The 18,557-nt window shown below is 44.3% G+C and overlaps 2 protein-coding genes across 3 annotated transcripts; both read left to right on the top strand.

Annotated features, from left to right (window-relative positions):
* Nucleotides 1–380: 380 nt before the first annotated feature.
* LOC132070304 (lysozyme g-like) lies at nt 381–6,621 on the top strand. Of its 2 annotated transcripts, none has more exons than XM_059466980.1 (6): nt 381–471; nt 1,694–1,768; nt 2,570–2,659; nt 4,227–4,423; nt 4,643–4,781; nt 5,521–6,621. In XM_059466980.1, the coding sequence occupies exons 2-6, from the start codon at nt 1,726–1,728 to the stop codon at nt 5,649–5,651; spliced, it is 600 nt and encodes a 199-aa protein (XP_059322963.1). In that variant the 5' UTR covers nt 381–471; nt 1,694–1,725; the 3' UTR covers nt 5,652–6,621. The 2 variants fall into 2 exon arrangements, with proteins under 2 accessions (XP_059322963.1, XP_059322962.1); XM_059466979.1 differs by having other exon boundaries at nt 387–471; nt 4,224–4,423.
* Nucleotides 6,622–8,738: 2,117 nt separating this feature from the next.
* On the top strand, nt 8,739–17,190 carry LOC132087604 (lysozyme g-like). Its single transcript, XM_059493959.1, is given in 6 exon segments — nt 8,739–8,763; nt 14,340–14,416; nt 15,042–15,209; nt 16,246–16,283; nt 17,059–17,099; nt 17,102–17,190. Coding segments are annotated over 6 exon segments (438 nt in total).
* Nucleotides 17,191–18,557: the final 1,367 nt, after the last annotated feature.

Here is an 18,557-nt window from a genome sequence, read left to right as displayed (position 1 = left end):
TTAAAGTATAATACTTAATTAAGTATGAGACTTAATTAAAAGCTTGCCTATCTGAAACCACTGAGGAACCAAGACAAAAACAATCCTTCCAGAAATATGTCCAGATGCAAAGCAAGGAGGGGACTCCACGTGGATCTGTTTTTTGCCTGGCCTCTGCCACTGATTCACTTCAATAATTTCTGCAAGTCATTTATTGTGCATCAATGTGCTTATTGATGGAGGAAAAACAGTGTTTATTTCCTTTCACAGAGTTGTCCTGAGTCTGACTAACCACCCTTTGTGCAAATCTTTGGATGAAGGAAATCTTTGGAGTTTTAAGCTCTTAATATATATTACTTAGTGTACTTTAAAACAGTCATCACAGTAGCTAGGAATTAACATTCCAAAGCCCATAGGGTGGATACCTTTTCCTATGTATATATATAAAAGTCATCAAGGGACCTGCCTCAGAGGAAGGACAACTGAATACAGGTGAGTCTGAATTCACTTACAGAATATTTATTTAGAACCAGAAGCCTTGATTTGTTTTGATTTAGCATTTTGCCAATATTGTGATTGCAATGGTGTTTCTGTATAAGGTCTGTGAGGTTTTTGTGATGGGAGTGGAGTGAAAAAAATTCCTGCATGTGGAAACAGCTACATCCTGTAGCTTTCAATGGGGACACAGATGGATTTCATAGGTGTTGTATCAAACTGTATTTATCTGGGCTTGTGAATACTTAGCCTTAGTGTTAGAGCTCAAACAGAGCTACTGGGTGTACCCTGATCTGGCCATGGGCATTGCTGGCCTGAAAAAGCTTAGTCAGGACAAGAGAGTCTTTCCAATGATACTGGTGGATTATTTGTGTTTCTGCATCCATATAATCTGGTTTGCAGTAGAAATGCACTCTAGAGAAATGGTCACATGCTATTAAAACTAATAATGTTTTAATGTTTTAATGTTTAACTGATAATGCCAAACAGGATTAGTGTGAATTGCCTACAAGATTCGTGTGTATTTTATGTTTGAAATCTTCTTGGGAAAAAAAACCCCAGATATTTGTAAGCCATAAAAGCTGCTCAGTTTAAATGTGTTCATCAGCAAGGCAAATGCAGTCAATTTTTTTTTTTTGCATTTGATAGCTATCATCTGATGATATTTTGGAATTTTATTAATAGGCACAATATACACATTTATTAGTAAAGTGGTTATCTGCCAGTATCACACAGAGAAGTATTATTTCACCAGATAAATGTTGGAGTTGCCTTGCATGTTCTTAGCAGAGTATTAAGGATCATAGTTCTTGATTTTTGATAACAAGTTTTTCCAAGAGCCAAGAAAAAATCCTTTTTGAACAGGGAGGCAGGGGTTGTGTGCACTGTATAGCACATTAGACTTCAAACACCTATAAAATTAAAGCAAAGTTAGTGGATGTGCTCATCATAAAGACACACTATGGGCCTTCAGGAGGGGCTGTATGAGCAAGCAATGACAAATGACAGGGGCTAAAAAAGGCCCCTGCTAGTCCAGGGAACCAACCCTGGTCCCAACCTCCCTAAATGGAAAAAATTCCTCTGCTGCCCAACTCCTCTTCAGCTAATGCCATCCCTGTCTGGTGCCCCAGGGTGGAAGCTTTTGGTGTGCCAACTTTGCTAGAGTGCTGCTGAAAATCATCAGTAATTTCTTCATGTTTTGCAAACCATGTGTTTCCAGGTCTCCTGGGACAGCTGAGGAGAGCCATCACCATGATCCCTGCACTGCTGTTGCTGGGTCTTTCAGCCCTTGTTGGTAAGACAGGTTTGGGTTGCTGTCAAAAGCAGACTGGGAATTGTTTGTGGAAGGGCCTTGGAGCGGAAGTGCAGTAGGCCTGAGGTTCCCTTCCTGCATGGCCCTGTAAGATCTGGTGTGGCTGAAGGTCCTCAGCTGCTGTATGAGGCTGCTTGCTGCCCACATGTGCCTTTTAAAGCAGACCATCTGCAGGATGAGACTGAAGCCAAGGGAGTCACAGCCATGTCTCCTCTTGGTTTTCCCAGCTAACCTTATCCAATCTCTCTGCCTTCTCAGAAATGGTCTCACAAAAGTGGCAATCTGTTTGATGGTGGCTATTTGTCCCTCAGTTACTAGGGAAATAGAGAAATTTTCCCAGACTGAGGCAAGCATTCTCCTGAATTAATTCTTCACCAGGTTATCAAGGGACACAGCAGACAATCCCAGCCAGGGTGCTCAGTGACCACCAGCCATCATCTGAGTGGGTCCAAACACTGAGGGGCATTGGATGAGAACTGCCCTCTGAAATAAATGCAGAGGCTCTGGTTCTCCTCTCCCACACCAGCCTCTAGACCTAACAGGGCAGGTGCATGTTCACCTAAACAGTTATTACATCCATTTGCTTCAATATTCAACTAGAAAAGAGCCAATTTCTGTTCTCCATCTTTCTTTGATAACATTACTGATGGAGACCAGTGGACCCCACACAAGCAGGGCCAGCACAAGGGGATGTGGGTTGCAGGCCTGGGCTCTCTCATGCTTGACTTGAACAATACTGCTCTGAGACCTTCTGTGTTCAAACACTTCTGTTTCATATTTCAGCTCCATCCCTGAGTTACAGTTGCTATGGTGATATAAGTGCTCTTCAAGCCCCCACGATCTCCTGTACACCTGTAAGAGCCTCTGACTGTGGTATGTATCATTCACTGCTTGATTTGTCAACTTGTTTGTACCTGACAGAGAGATGCCTTACCTCCTGCCATTACCAAACTAAATGTGGTGCAGCTATTCAAACAGCCAAAAGGGAGAAAGCAACACTTCCTCTCCCAAAAGAGCAGGTGAAGCCTCCAGACCTGATGGGAAGTGGAAGGACAAACTTCATGTCCCAAATCAAGATCTTTGGCCTCAAAGCAAAAGGAAATAGTACCACCTCTTTTCAGTTAAAACAGCCTCTTCATCAGCCAGGACTTTAGCATCAGCCTCCTCACTAAGCCCCAGGGCTTGTCTGCTCCCAGGGTAGGATACACAGAGCATGTCCTGAGTGCTGGCATGTTGGCTGAGCTGGCCAGTGCTTCATGTTTCTCTCTTTCTTGCCTGAAGTTACTGCCTGGTGTGAGCACAGAGCTGACTGTGTCATGTTCCTACTGCTGATATCTCCATGTTTCTTGGATGTAGGCTTTTCCAGGGAAGACACCTGACTGTGAGAGTTCAAGCATAGATATGAACCTGCTTGCTTGTTTCCAAACTGTTCCAAATTTGCTTTTAAAAAGCCCCCACTTTCTAGAGATAGAACATAGCTGTTACTGCAATGTGGACAATCTGTAGTAACACACCCTTCAATTTTTTCAAATCCATTTTGAAACTTCACTTCTCTGACTCCAGAGGTATTGGAATAATACCGATATAGCCGGATGAAATGTGCCTGGGCTTGTCTGGCCGTTGCTGCTTGACCAAAAGGCAGCAACTGTGGTGGTTTCACCTCAGAGACACCTTTGGCTAGCTGGATGCTGCAGCTGGGCGCTTAGGACAAGTCCAGGCATGCAGGAGCTCAGGTTTACCTTGGCAGAGAACTTTAAGGCGAGGATGAAGGAAAGGAGTTGGTTCTGATGGAGGGTTTCGATCCAGAGCTTTATTCCTGGCACGCAGGCCTCTGAATGCAATAACAGCTCCAACAGGACTCTGAAGTGCATGGTTGTTGTTCCTTTTAACCCGGGGGAGAGGGGGGGAGGGAAGGGGCACGAGGGACCACCAGCCAGGTAGGGGGGAAGTCTCAGGAGACAAATGACACCTGGATGGCCCAATGTCTCTCCAGGGGTGAAAGGCATCTTTTGAATTCTGCCAATCATTTGATGCCCTTCTGGAATGCCAGGACTGACAGACAGCGCTCAGCAGGGGTCAGGGTGTGGAAAGGAGGGATGATTGACACACCTGGCAGGGAATTATCAGGCAGGAACCTGGGGTATCTGAGGCAAACCATGACATCACACTGCAAAACAGAGGTGCAGCAGAAGAAGAGGACCATGCATTCCACCTCCTAAGAAGCCTCCCTGTTTTCCTGCCCATCCTTGGGTAGTGGAACAGCAGCTCCCTGGCCATAGTTAGAGCCAATAGAGCTGTGCTTGTTCCTCAAACCCTACTGCCCAACTTGATGTAGATGCGATTTCTTGAACATTTGAGTACTCCTTTGACACACCTGCTCACGGGGAAGCCAGGGGTTTGGGCAGGGCTGTGTGTAAGTCTGCCTTTTCCTATGCAGCAGGATATGCCATGATACGGAGGACAGCTGAGGCAGACCTGCCACGCCTGAGGAGATACGAGATCCCAATTAAGAGAGTAGCCAGAAACCTGTGCTTGGATCCAGCGCTCATCGGTGCCATCATGTCCCAGGAGAGCCGCGTGGGCCTGCTCCTGGACAACGGCTGGGACCGCGCGCGCCAGAAGTACGGCCTGATGCAGGTACTGCAGGGTGACAAGCATGAGCAATAGCAATGTAGTGCACACCCCAGGCTTTATCGCAGCAAATCACTGTTCTGTGTTTGAAAGAGCACTTTATTGCCATCCCTCTGTATCCAAGGCTGTCCTGAATAAGGTCATTCAATGAGTCAAAGCCTGGGAGGGCAACGAAGAGGGGGAGGCATTCAGAGGGAAACCTGTTTTCTTGCTTGTCTTTCCTAGATCAGCAGGCAGCAAGTGCAACCTTCTGTGACGTGGGATAGTGAAGAACACATAAATCAGTGCTCAAATATCCTGGTTCTTTCCATTAATGAAGTACGGGCAAGACATCCTACCTGGTCCTGGGACCGGCAGCTGAGAGGTACGGAATGGGCTTTGTACTAGGGAGGGACAGACCGACTGATGGGAATGCTGTGTGCTTGTTGGTGTCACTTTTGAGGGAAAAGGAGCATCAATCTGGCAGATTTTACAGCATCTCGTACGAAATAAAACCAAAAAAAAACAAAAAAAAAAAAACCACAAAAACCCCCAAACTAACAAAATAAACCCCCAAAGCCCCAAAATAACAACCAGAACCAAAGTTTTCTAGTTGAACAGAAGCAGTACCAGACCAGCAGACTGGCAACGAGAAATGGCTGTTAGATGGATAAATAAGATAGAAAGTAACTAAAGAAAAGTCACTGGAGAATGCAGAAACTGAGGCATCACAACACAACAGAGTTATTGTGGCAACCTGTTGTGTCCAGGAAGATTGCATCCAGGTTTCCTTGTAGTCTGTGCTGTGTGCTGGTTTGTTCACCCTATGCTATTTCTTACTCTCCCTTCCTTGCTCTGCTGCTGCCCTTCCTTTCCTCTGATTACACCCTTTCCTGGTAACAGTGTTCCATTTCCACCTGCATTTGGAGAGAGTCATGGCCTCCTTCACTACAGCAATAAAGATTTTACAAAATCAGTCACTTTTCAACAATAATGTACAATTGGCACTTTGTCAAGCAGTTCCTGTTTGATGAGATGCATGGTGGTTTTTTGCTACAAATTTTTGCTCTTAAATCCCTATTTCTTACTTACAAGCCCATAAACTTCTTCTTAACTCTTTCCAGGGGGAATCTGCACCTACCATGCCAGAATGGGCAACGTCCAGGTCTACGAGGCAGACCCATGCAGCAGCGACTACAACTACGTCAACAGCGTGATTAGGAGAGCCCAGTACTTTAAAAGAAATGGGTTCTAGGTCTCAAACCCACCCCACCACGGAGCCTCCCCTCTGCAGACTGGCCCAGCAGTGATGTAGTACCCACTACAGCCCAGTGCTGTAGTACCCAGAGCAGTTCCTCAGGTCTCCTGGCAGGACCGATGCTGGTAGCATTGCCAATGTCACCTTGCTCGCTTCAGCAAACCCCAGCCCCCTGCTCACTGATGGGCAAGCTCAGAACTGACTTCCAGGACATCCCCAGGGATGAGATTCCACCAGCTCAGGGCCTTTGAAAGGCAGATGGGGACACATCAGCAATGTTTAAATTTTGAGTGAGGAAGGTGACTCTTCCTGTTAAAGCTGCACCCCAGGGCTGTTTGTGCATCTCCCAGACGTGGACACAAACAGGTCTCCTTGGGCATCAGCTGCACTCCTCCCATCTGCATCCACCTTCTTTCCTCTCCATGGCCAAAGCAGGCCATGAATAGCCTGTGTTCCTTGCCTTGGTGCTGCTGGCTAAGGAGCAATGAAGAGACTTCTCTGCAGTAGTTGAGTGTTCCTGTAGCCAACCTTCAGGGGAACAATACTAAACATCTTTGGTTGGTCTCCTGAATCCATGGCCATGGTGCAGCTGGGGACCTCATCATGGCATCTATATGGAAAATACTGCAAATGCCAGAGCAGGCAAAATGAGCAGCTTTCCATCAGTGAGCAGCCCTTGGAGCAGGAGTCAGCCCCATATGTACCCACACCAGGAGCCATATCACAGCAATAGTTTTGGTAAAAAACCCCACAGCCTTTCCTGGTTTAACTTTGGCATATTTATGCTGAGGTTCCTCCAAATTTAAAAGCATTTCAGCATCTGTCCCTGTGCCAGGAATCCCAGTTTCTAATAGAAGTGAATGAGCTCTGGTCTGTTTGAAAGTGGATGGGTCTCTTGGTGCCAATTTATTAATTAGATAATAATAATTAGAATAAGACAGAAATAAAGATAAATGTTAAATCCCAATGTTTATTTTTTTCAGTTTCATGGGACTCAGTGGGTAGCTGTGGGTACAGCTTGAGTAAATAACCCCATTCACTGCTCTTGGAAGGGGTCTAAAACTCAGTTTGAGAACAGAGAGAGGATAATGGTGTTGCAGACTGGATAGGTCAGAAGAGCTGGGCTTGAGTCTGGCTGCTGACCCAAACTTGTGAACATGGTAATAGGAATGTTCACATTTAGCCTTTCAAATAACCATTTTGGAGGCATCAGAGTACTTTTCTTCCAGCTGCCACCATTGCTGATGCAGCAGTGATGTTCCTGGCAGCCCTTGCCTGGCAGCAAGGGGCAGTGCTGTGCCTGTGCCTGGGCTGCCAGGCAGGGTCAACACTGGCAGCATGAGAGCTGGACTGGAGGCAGCTTTTGCCAGCAGAGCACTTTTAACACTGTGCCCCTTGTCTTGCCAGTCCCTCATCTGCTTACCATCAAGGCAAGGACTCTGCACGATTAACATACATTACAAGCAAATTAATTTTATCACCTCTGGAGACCAGAGGGAACCCTATGTTGTCGCAAATGTCACTGATTTCTTTTTTAAGACTAACATAAACAGTTCAGTGTTGAGCAACACAGATATTGAAATTAGTCCTTAATGAAATCTGCACTATATTAATAGAATTTTACTAAAATAATTACTTTGTAACACAAACTTATGACATGTATCACATTGTTGTCTACTTAACATTACCTATGTAAAATTCACAGGATGAAGCCTTTGGTGCATTATGTTATGTAAACCTATGTTACATAAACCTTTTATGTAAAGCCTATGAAAGAATTTTTAGTAGATCAGTATAAATTTCACATGGGGCAGGGAATCTCATTGCTGACTTTGTGTACAAAGCTGGGGCTTGAGTTCCAAGGGTGAACAAGAGTGGAGCTTTCTTTGGTTGCCTTCACATCATCCCCCGTTGCTGCCAGAAGCTCCTTGTCACCACTATTGGTGCTGCCAACCCTGCAGATCTCTGAGCTCCTCAGGAGTCCAATTTGAAGCTATGAAGCTGCTGCTTCACATTGTGGTAGCAACACCCAAGGGCCTGCAGACCTGCCTGCTGAGTAGTGCAGCATCACCACAAAGGATTATTTAGATTTTAAAGTCTATTTAAAATTCCAAGTTATGGAAATTCCATATTTTGTTCCAAATTTTGTTTTAGGGTATCAGCATTTTGCAGCAAATACGGGAAATCTCTGCAGAAAATTAGGTGAAGCTTGATAAAATGGTAGGAAGGAGCAAATAAACAATGAAAGTTTAACAGTAGCATGATGCCTTAAGATTTAACAAAAGGTTTCCTGACAAATTATGAGTTCAGATTGTTGCTCCTCTCTGATCTTTTCTGGTCACCTCTGTCCATGTTGCTGGAAGCTCCTTTTCTGCCTGATGTAGACAGAGCAGCTGCAGTCGCACTCTTGGTCACGCTTTTGACCCATGGCCTATTGAAAAAAAAAAAACCAAAAAACCAGACATTTTGCAAAGCAAATTACCAAGTAACATATCAGAAAAAGCAGAAGCACAGGAAAGGAAAGAGAAAAACCAAATCAGAGGGGGGAAAAAAGGTCCAGGGAATCAAAGACCAAGACACCTGCCTGAAACAATGAAGAAGGTGCTAGACTAAAGGATTGAATGGTTCCTTCAAGAGATCCTGTAGGACAACAGCAGCAAGAAGCTGTCAGGAGGGTGCTGGCAGCCTGGCTTGGCAGGGAAAAACTATCTCAGATCAATTAAAATCTTTAACTGGGTAAGTGGCCGAGAGAGAAACCATGGTTGTGCCATATCATGAGGTCAATAATGCTTTCAGCAGAAATATGAATTGCCCTCATATGTGAAGGGCTTTAAAATAAATGGAAAAAGCACTGGTTAGCAGCAGCTTCTGGCCAAACTCATGGGATTTCCAAGTGGAGATACACAAGTCTGTCCTACAGCAGTGCCTCTGAAATTTGCAGTCAGAAAATGAATGGAGGACGTGAGCTATCTAACCATGGGCTACATGGAAAGGGAACATGAGTGCTTCCATTGTGGTTAGAAACTGTGAAAACCTGTTAGGAACCAAACACAGGAATCAATAAACACAGGTGCAAAACACTCGATGAGGTCAAGCAGCAGTGTAGGAGGTGAGCAACCATCCCACAGAAAGGGCTGGGGATCCTGATGGGAAGCAAAGTTGATGCCAAACACAGAAGAAATCAAAAAGAAGGAATATCTCATTTGTGAGGTTATCTTTGTTACAGCACTGTGTGTGAAGCACCTGGGGTAACTCTTCTCTCAGCTATTCAGCTGTCAGTCAGTGAGGCTTGGCAACAGTGCTTGAGGCTGTTGCACCAACAAAAATATGCTCAGGACAATCAAAACCCTGATGGAAAGTACAGCCTGTGGAAATAAGGAATTAGATCTTCCCCTCAACCCAGGAAAAAAAAAAAAAAAAAAAAAAAAAAAAAAAAAAGAGAGAGAAAGCACATAGTTATGATTTTCTAATATACAAAAGAAACAAAGGGCAAGGACCTACCAGCTTCCATTCCCCTTGAGGGTAAGACAAATAGCAGTGAGTTTAGCAGCAGATTTGTTGGATACTTAAAAAAACTTTCAAGATAATGAAGTAATGTAACACTTCCTGGGTTTTTTAAACAACATTCAAGACCAACATGTAAAAGTTGCTGTACATCATGTATAATCACAAAATGGTTTGAGTTTGAAAGGACCTTAAAGATCACCAAGTTCCAACTCCCCTTCCATAGGTAGGAACACTTCCCATTAGAGCAGGTTGCTCAGGGCTCCATCCAATCTGGCCCTGAACACTTCCAAAGATGGGGCATCCACAGCTTCTCTAGACAACTTATTCCAGGGCCTCACCACACTCACAGTAAAGAATTTCTTCCTAATAGCTAATCTAAACCTGCTCTCTTTGCAGTCATGTTTTGCAGAGAGGGAAAATAGGTGTTGTTTAAGGACCTTTCCAAGTTAACACTGCTGAATCAGAATCAGCAGTCAGCAAATGGAAAACAAATTGCAGACTGGGAAGAAAAACCTTCTTTGTTGGGGACCTGTGATTTGGTTTTACAACTGATGTTACTACTGGGAAATTTATTTAAATGTGCTTCCTACAGTAAAGAGCAAGTGTGAGGTGGAATTTTTTTCTCTCATCAACTTGTTAAGCTGCAGGTGGCATGGGCTGATCCCTCCGTGGCTCAGGCAGGGATCTGCCTGGAGACTGGAGCTGCAGTGACTGGTTTTCATAGAAACCAGGCAGAGGGACCAATTAAACCCCCTCTTTCAGCAGTAACTGAAGCAGCAGGAAAACACTGTCAGAACCAAGTCCCTGTTGGGTCAGAGCCCTAAGCTACGTGGGAGAGCAGATTGTTCTGACGGCTGATTCCAAATGCTGCAGCTGGATCTGTTTGAGCCACGTGTCTGTGCCTATCTCCAAGATATGCAGAAAACAAAGGGAAACACCAGCACATGAAGGGAGTGCTGAATAACTGTGTTTGTTCTGCTTTGTTACTCATTCCAAAACTGGGCTGGGATTTCCTAGCCAGGACAGAGCCTCTTACACTGCCCAGGACAGGCACCAGCCTGTGGTCCTAGGGATCCCCATGGAGCCAGTGCTGCAGCTGGGGGTGACTGGACTGTTTCTAATGCTTGCCTTAGGTTATTTAATTGCCTTCCTGGAAACTGAATACTCCCAGATTGGATGCACATGGCCTGCTTTTTCCTATTTCAGTGTTAAAAGAGATCACATTGTAGGATTGCAATCTCAGAGTAGTTTCCCACCAACATCCCTCAAACAAAATCCTATTGTCATCTTATTGTGAAGCTCCCATACCTTCTCGGTGATTGCAGCCCTGACTCCTTCACAGCACAACCAACAAAACCCCAGATCTCCTCTCACCCAACTAACCCACTCTTTTGTAGCACTCATCTTATTGGACACAGCTGTGACCTATTAAGGGCAAGCCTGTTCCTAATCTTTGGTGATTGGTACAGCTGCAACTCCTCAGGTGTGAGACTACCTTCTGCACAATCTTTATTTTCTTACATTCTATGCCTCCACAAAATCCTTGTGCCTCTCTCTACCATTTGTTTCTGTCAGTTCCTTAACCAGCTCCTCCTAGAAGCCAGGATTTATTGCAAGCAAAAATTCTGCTTCTGCATCTCCTCCTGATGAGGCACTGATCCAGCCAGTGTGCAGGCTCCCACTCACGCCACCATCCCACATTTACTGCTCCTCTGGCCTCACTGACCACTGTCACAGAACTGAAAAAGAATAGTACAGTCCTACTACAGCATTTTTATCAGTAGCAACTGGGATTTCCACCCACAGGTTTTTAGGGTGCTTTTCTTTTCCTGTATTTTTGTGCTGTAACATTTTTATCCTTCACATAGAGCATCCCTCTACATACAGCATCACACCTCCACATCCTCCTCAGTGGTTCCTGTGAGGCTGGCAGTGCTGCATCTCATTGGTTTTCTAGCCTCCACCGAGACTCTGAGACACCTTCTGTGTCAGGGCTGTCATTTGGTCCAGGCATTTGTGTTCTGGCTTGATTTTGAAGTCTCTAGCAACTGTACAAAAACACCTGCAAGTTTGTCTTTGCTTTGTTGCTTAATATTGCACTTGCCACTGAATTCTGTTTATTTTGTCTTTCTCACATATTGTGATTGTGCTGTTTATTCCCCTCATGTTTTTTTCAGAGGTAAACTGAACATCAGCCTTGTTCACCTTGCAGATCACGTGAGTTCAAACTAGATACTCCTCTGTATTTGTCAGTTTTCACCTGCTTCTAGTGGAAATGTTCCTGTAAAAGCCCTTCAATTTCCAGTGACACTGGTTGTCTATGTTACAGCTCAGGCGCAGCCTGCCCCTTCCATGCTGCACGTCTCATCCATGTTTTGCCAGCTCCTCACATGCCTCACTCATCTATAAATCCCTGCATTTCCCCATGAGGCCATCTTGCAGCCTCAGGACACAGACCTTCTCCCAGCACCCAGAGCACTGTGCCTTCCTTACACGGGCTGGGTAACCTCCCCCAGCTCAAATGGGCTTGATTGCCTTGGGAAGCTTGTGTCAGCCTGGTTTCTCCCCTGAAAGCATAACTAGGATCACTCATTTCTTACCCACTTCTTATTCAGGTAATTAGCAATTAGAAGAAATGTTCAAGAACATGAAAAAACCCACATAGGGAGAATGTAGCTGACCTGAGACTCTACTGCTGCAGCCCTCAGTCTTCCACAAACACTCAATTTCCAAGAACTGGAAAGGTTTCTTGTTCCAAAGCAGGCAAGGAGAAATTTGACTCATTTTTGTCCTTTAAATCAGGTTTTATTTTATTAATCCCCTGCTTATTCAGCCACCCCTTAGCTGATTCAGATAAGAAACTAACAAAGTTTTTAAAGGGGTTTGGGTGTGTGCATAGTTACAGAAACCAGGTTTATAGATTCTTGTCATAATAATAAAAATCCTGGCAGCATATTTTTGTACCTTTCCTCTAGAAATGAAGACAAACTCTAAAAAGGCACAGCTGCATGCCTGAGCCATAAATGACATAATAGAGGACCAGATTATCCCACAGATGTTTTCCCTGAACCATTTAATTGCCAGAGGCAATTTTTCCTTCCTGCCAGACACATGAGAGAAGAGTGAAGAGTAGCTGGTACTAGATCTGGCCCAGTGCCCTGCAGCCTGGCTTCTGGGTAAACCAAATTGTCCCTGCCCTGAGACTCTTGTGATCAATAAAGAGCTTGCTAATGGATCATGGATACTGATATTGAATGGATCACTGTGACCCTTGTTATATATACTACAGGTGGATGTCCTACACTTACCACAGGCACAAAATATTTCAGTAGTAGAGCTGTCAGGTTGCTCTAGATGGAGGCTGAAGAGCTAGCTGAGTGTAAATAAAGACCCAGGGAATTCAGGTGAAACTGTCCAGGTGTGGCAAAGGAGGTTTGTATAGAGAATAGGGGCAGGGAGTAAAGTTGGTCATGGCGGGAGTGCCTCAATTACTGTGATGCAGAAGAAGCAAACTAGTACATCCTTTATGTTTGTGCCCCAGAAATAAGGGAATAGTAGCACAGGCCACTTGGAGATTACTGGTTTGTGAATCACCTTTAGTGCTTTTTGAATTTTTTTAAATGTCACTTGTTTTGAGCCACATCTGTTCTATTCTTCTTCCTGTCAGATGCACTTTCCTTTTTCAACCTTCTTTACACTCAGTCATAATTGTGAACTTGAAGAGCCCCATGCATGAGCTGCTGTGACTTTGTGCAGCTGATTCTCTATGGGAAGTATCAACAGCACAGCAAAAACTTACAGAATCTCTCAGTGTCATGACACGGGACGAATTCCCCCGCTAAAAATGTAAAAGAGCTGCTGAAAGAGCAAAACGGCATTTCACACCCTCAAAATCTGCCGTGGGGGAGAAGCGGGTCAGGATGGATTCTGCCGCGGGAGCTCTGCCATCCAGCGGCTGTTTCCTTACTGCTGCACAGCTACAGCAGCTTGGAAACCACACCGCCTGCTAATTTGGGGCTGCCGACCTTTGTTGTTCCTGTGCAAGAGGGGCCTGGTGTAGTCTCTGCATATCCGAATGCTGAGCAGTTGCAGCTCTGGTCGTGTTACTGTTCCTGGATCTTTGCCTACAAAAATGTCATTAAAGCCAGAAGCCCATTTTCCCATTGTCAGCATGTTACTGCTTCCAAGAACTGAAGGGGAGCAGCCGTTTTCAAACAAGGCTCCTCCATGGCTCCTAGCAATGGGACTTAAAATTAAATTAAAAGCTATTTCATTTTTACAATTATAATTGTGCTTTTGCTGTAGAACAGAATCCCTGCTGTGTTTGGGAGGATGCACAAGTTGTTAGGCGTTTCTGTTTCTTGTAAGACCAGTGGGGGTGGGAAGAGCTCTGAGCCAGCTGTTCCAGAACACTGCCAGCAGATACAAAGCCCATTTGTCTCCAGGAAGTGCATTGAGAATGTGGGGAGACATCCTGCAGCAAACATGTCAGGTCTGTGATCTTTGTCTAATATTCTTGTAAATGATTCACTGTACCAAAGTCTGTACTCCATTAGATGAAATGTTCCTCTCAGTTGATGTTTGTGTGTTTTCCCTTCTGCAATGTTGTGTTAAGACAACAGATAAATGCAGATAAATTGCAAGTCAAACAATCTGCAAGTCAGATAAACTGTAATGGGTGTAATTGAAGGATGTTTCTGTTTGATTTTCTTGTAGCTATGGAAAAGCAAGCTGGAGCCAATAAATAGTGTAGGATTTCAATTGACTCTCATGTTTTTTTTTTCTTTACTTTTAAAAAATTTTGGAATAGAAAACCTGCCTTTTTGAGATGCCCTCCTCCACTGGCCATGCAGGCAGCCCAAGTCACAAGCTTAGACCAGGACAGCTAAGTTTTAGGTAATTAGGGGAGATGAATTGGGCACAAAGCACCAGTTCATAAGGCACATGAGCTAGCATGACTAAGAGGTAATCCCCTCCAGAGCAGGCCATACACACCATGACTGCATCTGCTAGCACAAACACCTGCACTAGTATCAAAAGGATGCCATGGGTTTCAGTCAGAGATCTGAAAGCATTTTAACAGCATGAGTCACACATTGCACTGGCCTGACATCTGCTTGTAAAGACTGCTCTGTGCTGGTTTCAGCTGAAACCAGCACGTGTTCTTAGGCTGTTCAGAGTGTTATGGGAACATACTGAATGTTGACACAACTGGTGCTTTGGGGACAACTGTGAAAGCAGATGGTGTGAGCTGTGTAGGTAGGCACTAATTCAGTTGTTCATTCCCCCCTTACACCCATGCACAGGCTCATGCCTCCTATGGATCCTGGTCTCTGACTCTCAGTCAGTGCCAAGCAAGCAGATATTTTCACAATCAATCAAATAAGACCCTACTTGGGCACATAGTTTATGTTGCGAATAGGGTTGACTTTGAGATGACATTTAAGACCATCACAGAAAAAAACAAAAGTCTTCTGGGTGCATCCAACCTCTGAACCTACTTTTCTCTCTCCACTGAGAGTTTCCCTGAAAATCAACTTCTGAACATTTCTCCACTATACTCATAAATTCAAAGGGACTAAATCTGGGACTAAAGCACACAAAGGCTTAGATTTAAAACAAGACTCACCTCACTTTCAATCTGCATGCTAGAGAAATGCCCTCTGAATCTGAAGAAAAAAGTCTTTTATATCATCTATGTATTGATTTCTAAGGTATCCTTCAGTAAAATTAGTTAAATCTATCTTTGTTTCACTCTAAACAGATTCAGAAGGATTCAAAATGTCAGCTCAGCCATAATGACCTTTAGAAAATCTGTGTTTGGATTCTAAAATGAAAGGCAAAGTCATGCATGTCATGTTGTAGAAGTTCCTGCCTTAGAGAAGACAGCAGAAGAACATGGAGAAATACCAGGCCAAGATGGCAAAAGCTGGCAATGGTGAGGGTCTTGCTCCAGCTGTGATTGATTGCTGGTGTGATCTTTCAAGGGCTGGGACAGAACTGAAGGACAGCCTGAGTGACCATGGGAATGCATTTGGCTTAACACAGGTATGGTCAACCTTCTTAAAAACATAAATCTCATTCTTCCTTTGAAGCAGAGTCAGAAGAGTGGCAGGAACCCTGTTGAAAGGCAACCCCCTAAGCCTTTTCAACCAAGTCTTTGGCCAGGCTAAAGCCCATGCTGACCAGGCTGTCAGCTCCCAGCACCAGAGAAGGACCTGAGTGAGCATCAGTGCATGAGCAGACTGCTTTTACACTGTGACACTGATGATTGCTTCCCAGCACTCCTGTGGGATTGAAGAGATTAATTGTTCTTATTTCACATTTAGATAATAAGTCTTTTTTTCAAAAAGCACCTTTTTAAACTGAGCATGCTGTAGGCTGCAATTACTACCATCAGGTTAATTATACTTTATGCACCACAGGGGACTCGGTTGTGGGGGATCTTGCTTCATTATTCATGCCTACATTTGTGCTTAGCTTGTTTGCCAAGTTGTAGCCTTATCTGTAAAATCCCTAAACATTTGCTGCATGCATGGGATCTGTTTTTCTAACAGCTCCAGCCCCCTCAGACTTGTGCTTTACTACCTCATGGATTAAGGGGAGATCCCTATAGGAAATGGATTTTCTCACCCTTGATTCAGCTAGGGAGGAGAGGGGCAGTCACCTTGCACCTGGAAACAGTGAAGCGGCAGTAATCCTGCAGTAATTTCTTTATACTGTCACCTTTTCAACAGCAGCTGTGCTGTTTTTTTAAGACTCTGACAGACAAGGAAGTAGGGCTGGCATTCCTCTTCTGTGTCCAAAGGGACCTCAGACATCTGCTGGCTTTGCCTGAGCCATGAGAAGTGCTTGTGTCCTCTCCATAGAGTAACAAAAGAGGTAAATCCTGAGACTGAGGACCAAAATGAACACCAGCAGCCTGTAAGCAAAAAAGAGCTCTGGATAAGTACTGGAGTATCTGGTGTGGTGATGTTGCTGTCTCACTTTCAGGCTGGCAACCATACCATAAGTTTGGCAAGCCATGGGACACTGAAGAGCACCTAGGACAAGACAGAGATTTTATACAGGATGATAAATCCAGAAAAAATCTCCATCTTGGACAGAGGAACAGCACCTCAGAGGTTGAGTTTTGTCAGCTTTGAAACACTTCACATATATAAAGTCAAGCATGATAATGCTGTAAGCACTACAGAAAGCTAAACACATCCCAGTCCCTGTGTTCATGTGGAATAATATTCCTTAGTATGCACTAAAAGGAACAGAAGAATAAGATTAGCCTTCTAGCAGGTTTTTCTTGAAACCTGGCAAATACCATGATATTTTTCAGTTGCAAGGAGTAAGGGTGGGTGTCACAGACATCTTTTGTGAAAAATTCTTTCTTTAGGATTTTTCCCTCTTCTGGGAAGCTGAGGCCCCAGAAAGAGAATGTAAACAATGGTTATCTGCTGCTGTGGAATGCAACAGGTGCACCTGTGATTGGCCTGTGTTCCATGTTTACAATTAAGGGCCAGTCAAAGACCGAGCTCTCTCTGGGACAGAATCAGAGAGAGCTCCTTTGATTATTTCATTCCTTTTCTATTCTTAGCATAGCAGCTTCTGAACTTTTCTCTCTATTCCTTTTAGTATAGTCTTAATGTATTACATATCATAAAATAATAAATCCAGCCTTCTGATCATGGAGTCAAGATTCTCATCTATCTCTTCACCCCTGAGGAACCCTTGCAAGCCTGGCAATAGGTGGGCTCTACTCCTTCTCTCTCCATCCCATTTGTTTTATGGTTCTATACCCATCTACAAAAAGTAACCTTTCCTGGTTGCCTATCCTGGCAACCCTGAAGTATTATTTACTGATGAAGTAGCACCTCTGTTTACATGTTTCTTTCACCTTCTTTCTGGGTGGGATCTCATCTTATAATGCAGGAGTTAACACTGTGAGACCTACAACAAAATGGGTATTGGCAGAACACACAACTATGCCAATGATGGCGATGTCAGAGCCAGGTTTTATAGGAAAAATGGATATTGAGATCTCTGAGTGTTGATTAGAGGCCCTGATTGCATACTTTGCTTCTAATTTAAAACATTCCGAATTTCTTCTCCAGACACAATAAGAATGGGGCAGGACAAGCCAGGAACAAGAACAAACTTGCAATGGGTTTTTTTCCAGCTAAGGCTAAAAAAAACTTAAAAGATAACACAGCTAACAGTCCAAAATGTAACTTGCCTTTTGCCTTTAATTTTTATCTTTCATCATGAGAATATCCAGAGTTTTCATCTGTGCCTGCAGTTTCTCAAGCAGCAGATTAATGCTGCAAGGAAGTTGTAACACCACTTAACAAGATTTTACCCACGTTATGTTTTATCTGTCAATACACATGTCTAACAGCAGAACAAAACAGCAGTGCCAGCTCTGGAGAGAGGCTGAGCTGTCCCTGTCAGAGGCTTTCAACACCCACTGAGCAACCTCATCTGGCCTCAGTGCTGGCTCTGTGTTGAGCAGTAGGTTGGACTAGAGACCAGAAAAGTACTTTCCAATCTGAATTTTGCAATCATCCTAAGTCAGTCTGTTTGTTCTCTACACAAAAAGTTTCTTACCTGTGCTTCACAAAGATCTACATGGAGCATTACAAAGCTCTATTACTGAAAGGGTGTGGGCAGACACTGTGTTTGTGCATGATGCTGGTTCAGGTTTTAGGGTTTGAGAGCAAATCTATGCTCAAACAGAGAAGGTTTGGGATAGCAGACTAACTGTGGGAGAGTGGGGGCCCTTAGGGGAAATACCATTTCAGAAACACCCAAACATACACATATATTAAAAAGTTAAAAAAAATAAATTCTTTTTCATTGAAACTGTCAGCTTGTCAATTAAACATCTCTGTAAAGATCCCTTACAGCTGCATCTTACTCAGAAATAACAGCTACTATGTATTTTGCCTTCTCTCCATGTGGGAGCCTGCAGTGTCCATAGTTTATCAGACACTTCTTCAGCTGTGAACGGTACCAAGCCTTTTCATTAACACAGGCCCTCCGGGATACCCTGCAGCACTTCTGTAGGCTGCAAAGCCAGAGATCCACACTCACATACATACACAGAGCACACAGAGCGTGTGGGATGGAGCTGGCAGAGCCCTCTGCTGGAAGCTCCCCAGGCTGCAGCGCCACGGACGTGAACCCCGAACGCCCCCAGCCAGGCTGACCCAGCCTGGCCCTGGTGCTCCGGGACACCGATCCAGCCACAAGTCTTATTATTTGCTATCCACAAGCAGCAAGATCCATTTGCCTAATTTTCTGTGTCCTAGTACTTGCACCATCTCTCTAAAGAATGCCTTGTGCCTTGGATGCACTACACATGTCCTTTAAAAGGGCTCAAACTCCAGCTTGTACCTCCCTGTG

This window comes from Ammospiza nelsoni, chromosome 2 (genome assembly GCF_027579445.1).
Source record: "Ammospiza nelsoni isolate bAmmNel1 chromosome 2, bAmmNel1.pri, whole genome shotgun sequence".
Taxonomy (NCBI): Eukaryota; Metazoa; Chordata; class Aves; order Passeriformes; family Passerellidae; genus Ammospiza; species Ammospiza nelsoni.
The sequence above is the reverse complement of the archived record's forward strand: the minus strand, read 5'-3'. Positions and strand labels throughout refer to the sequence as shown.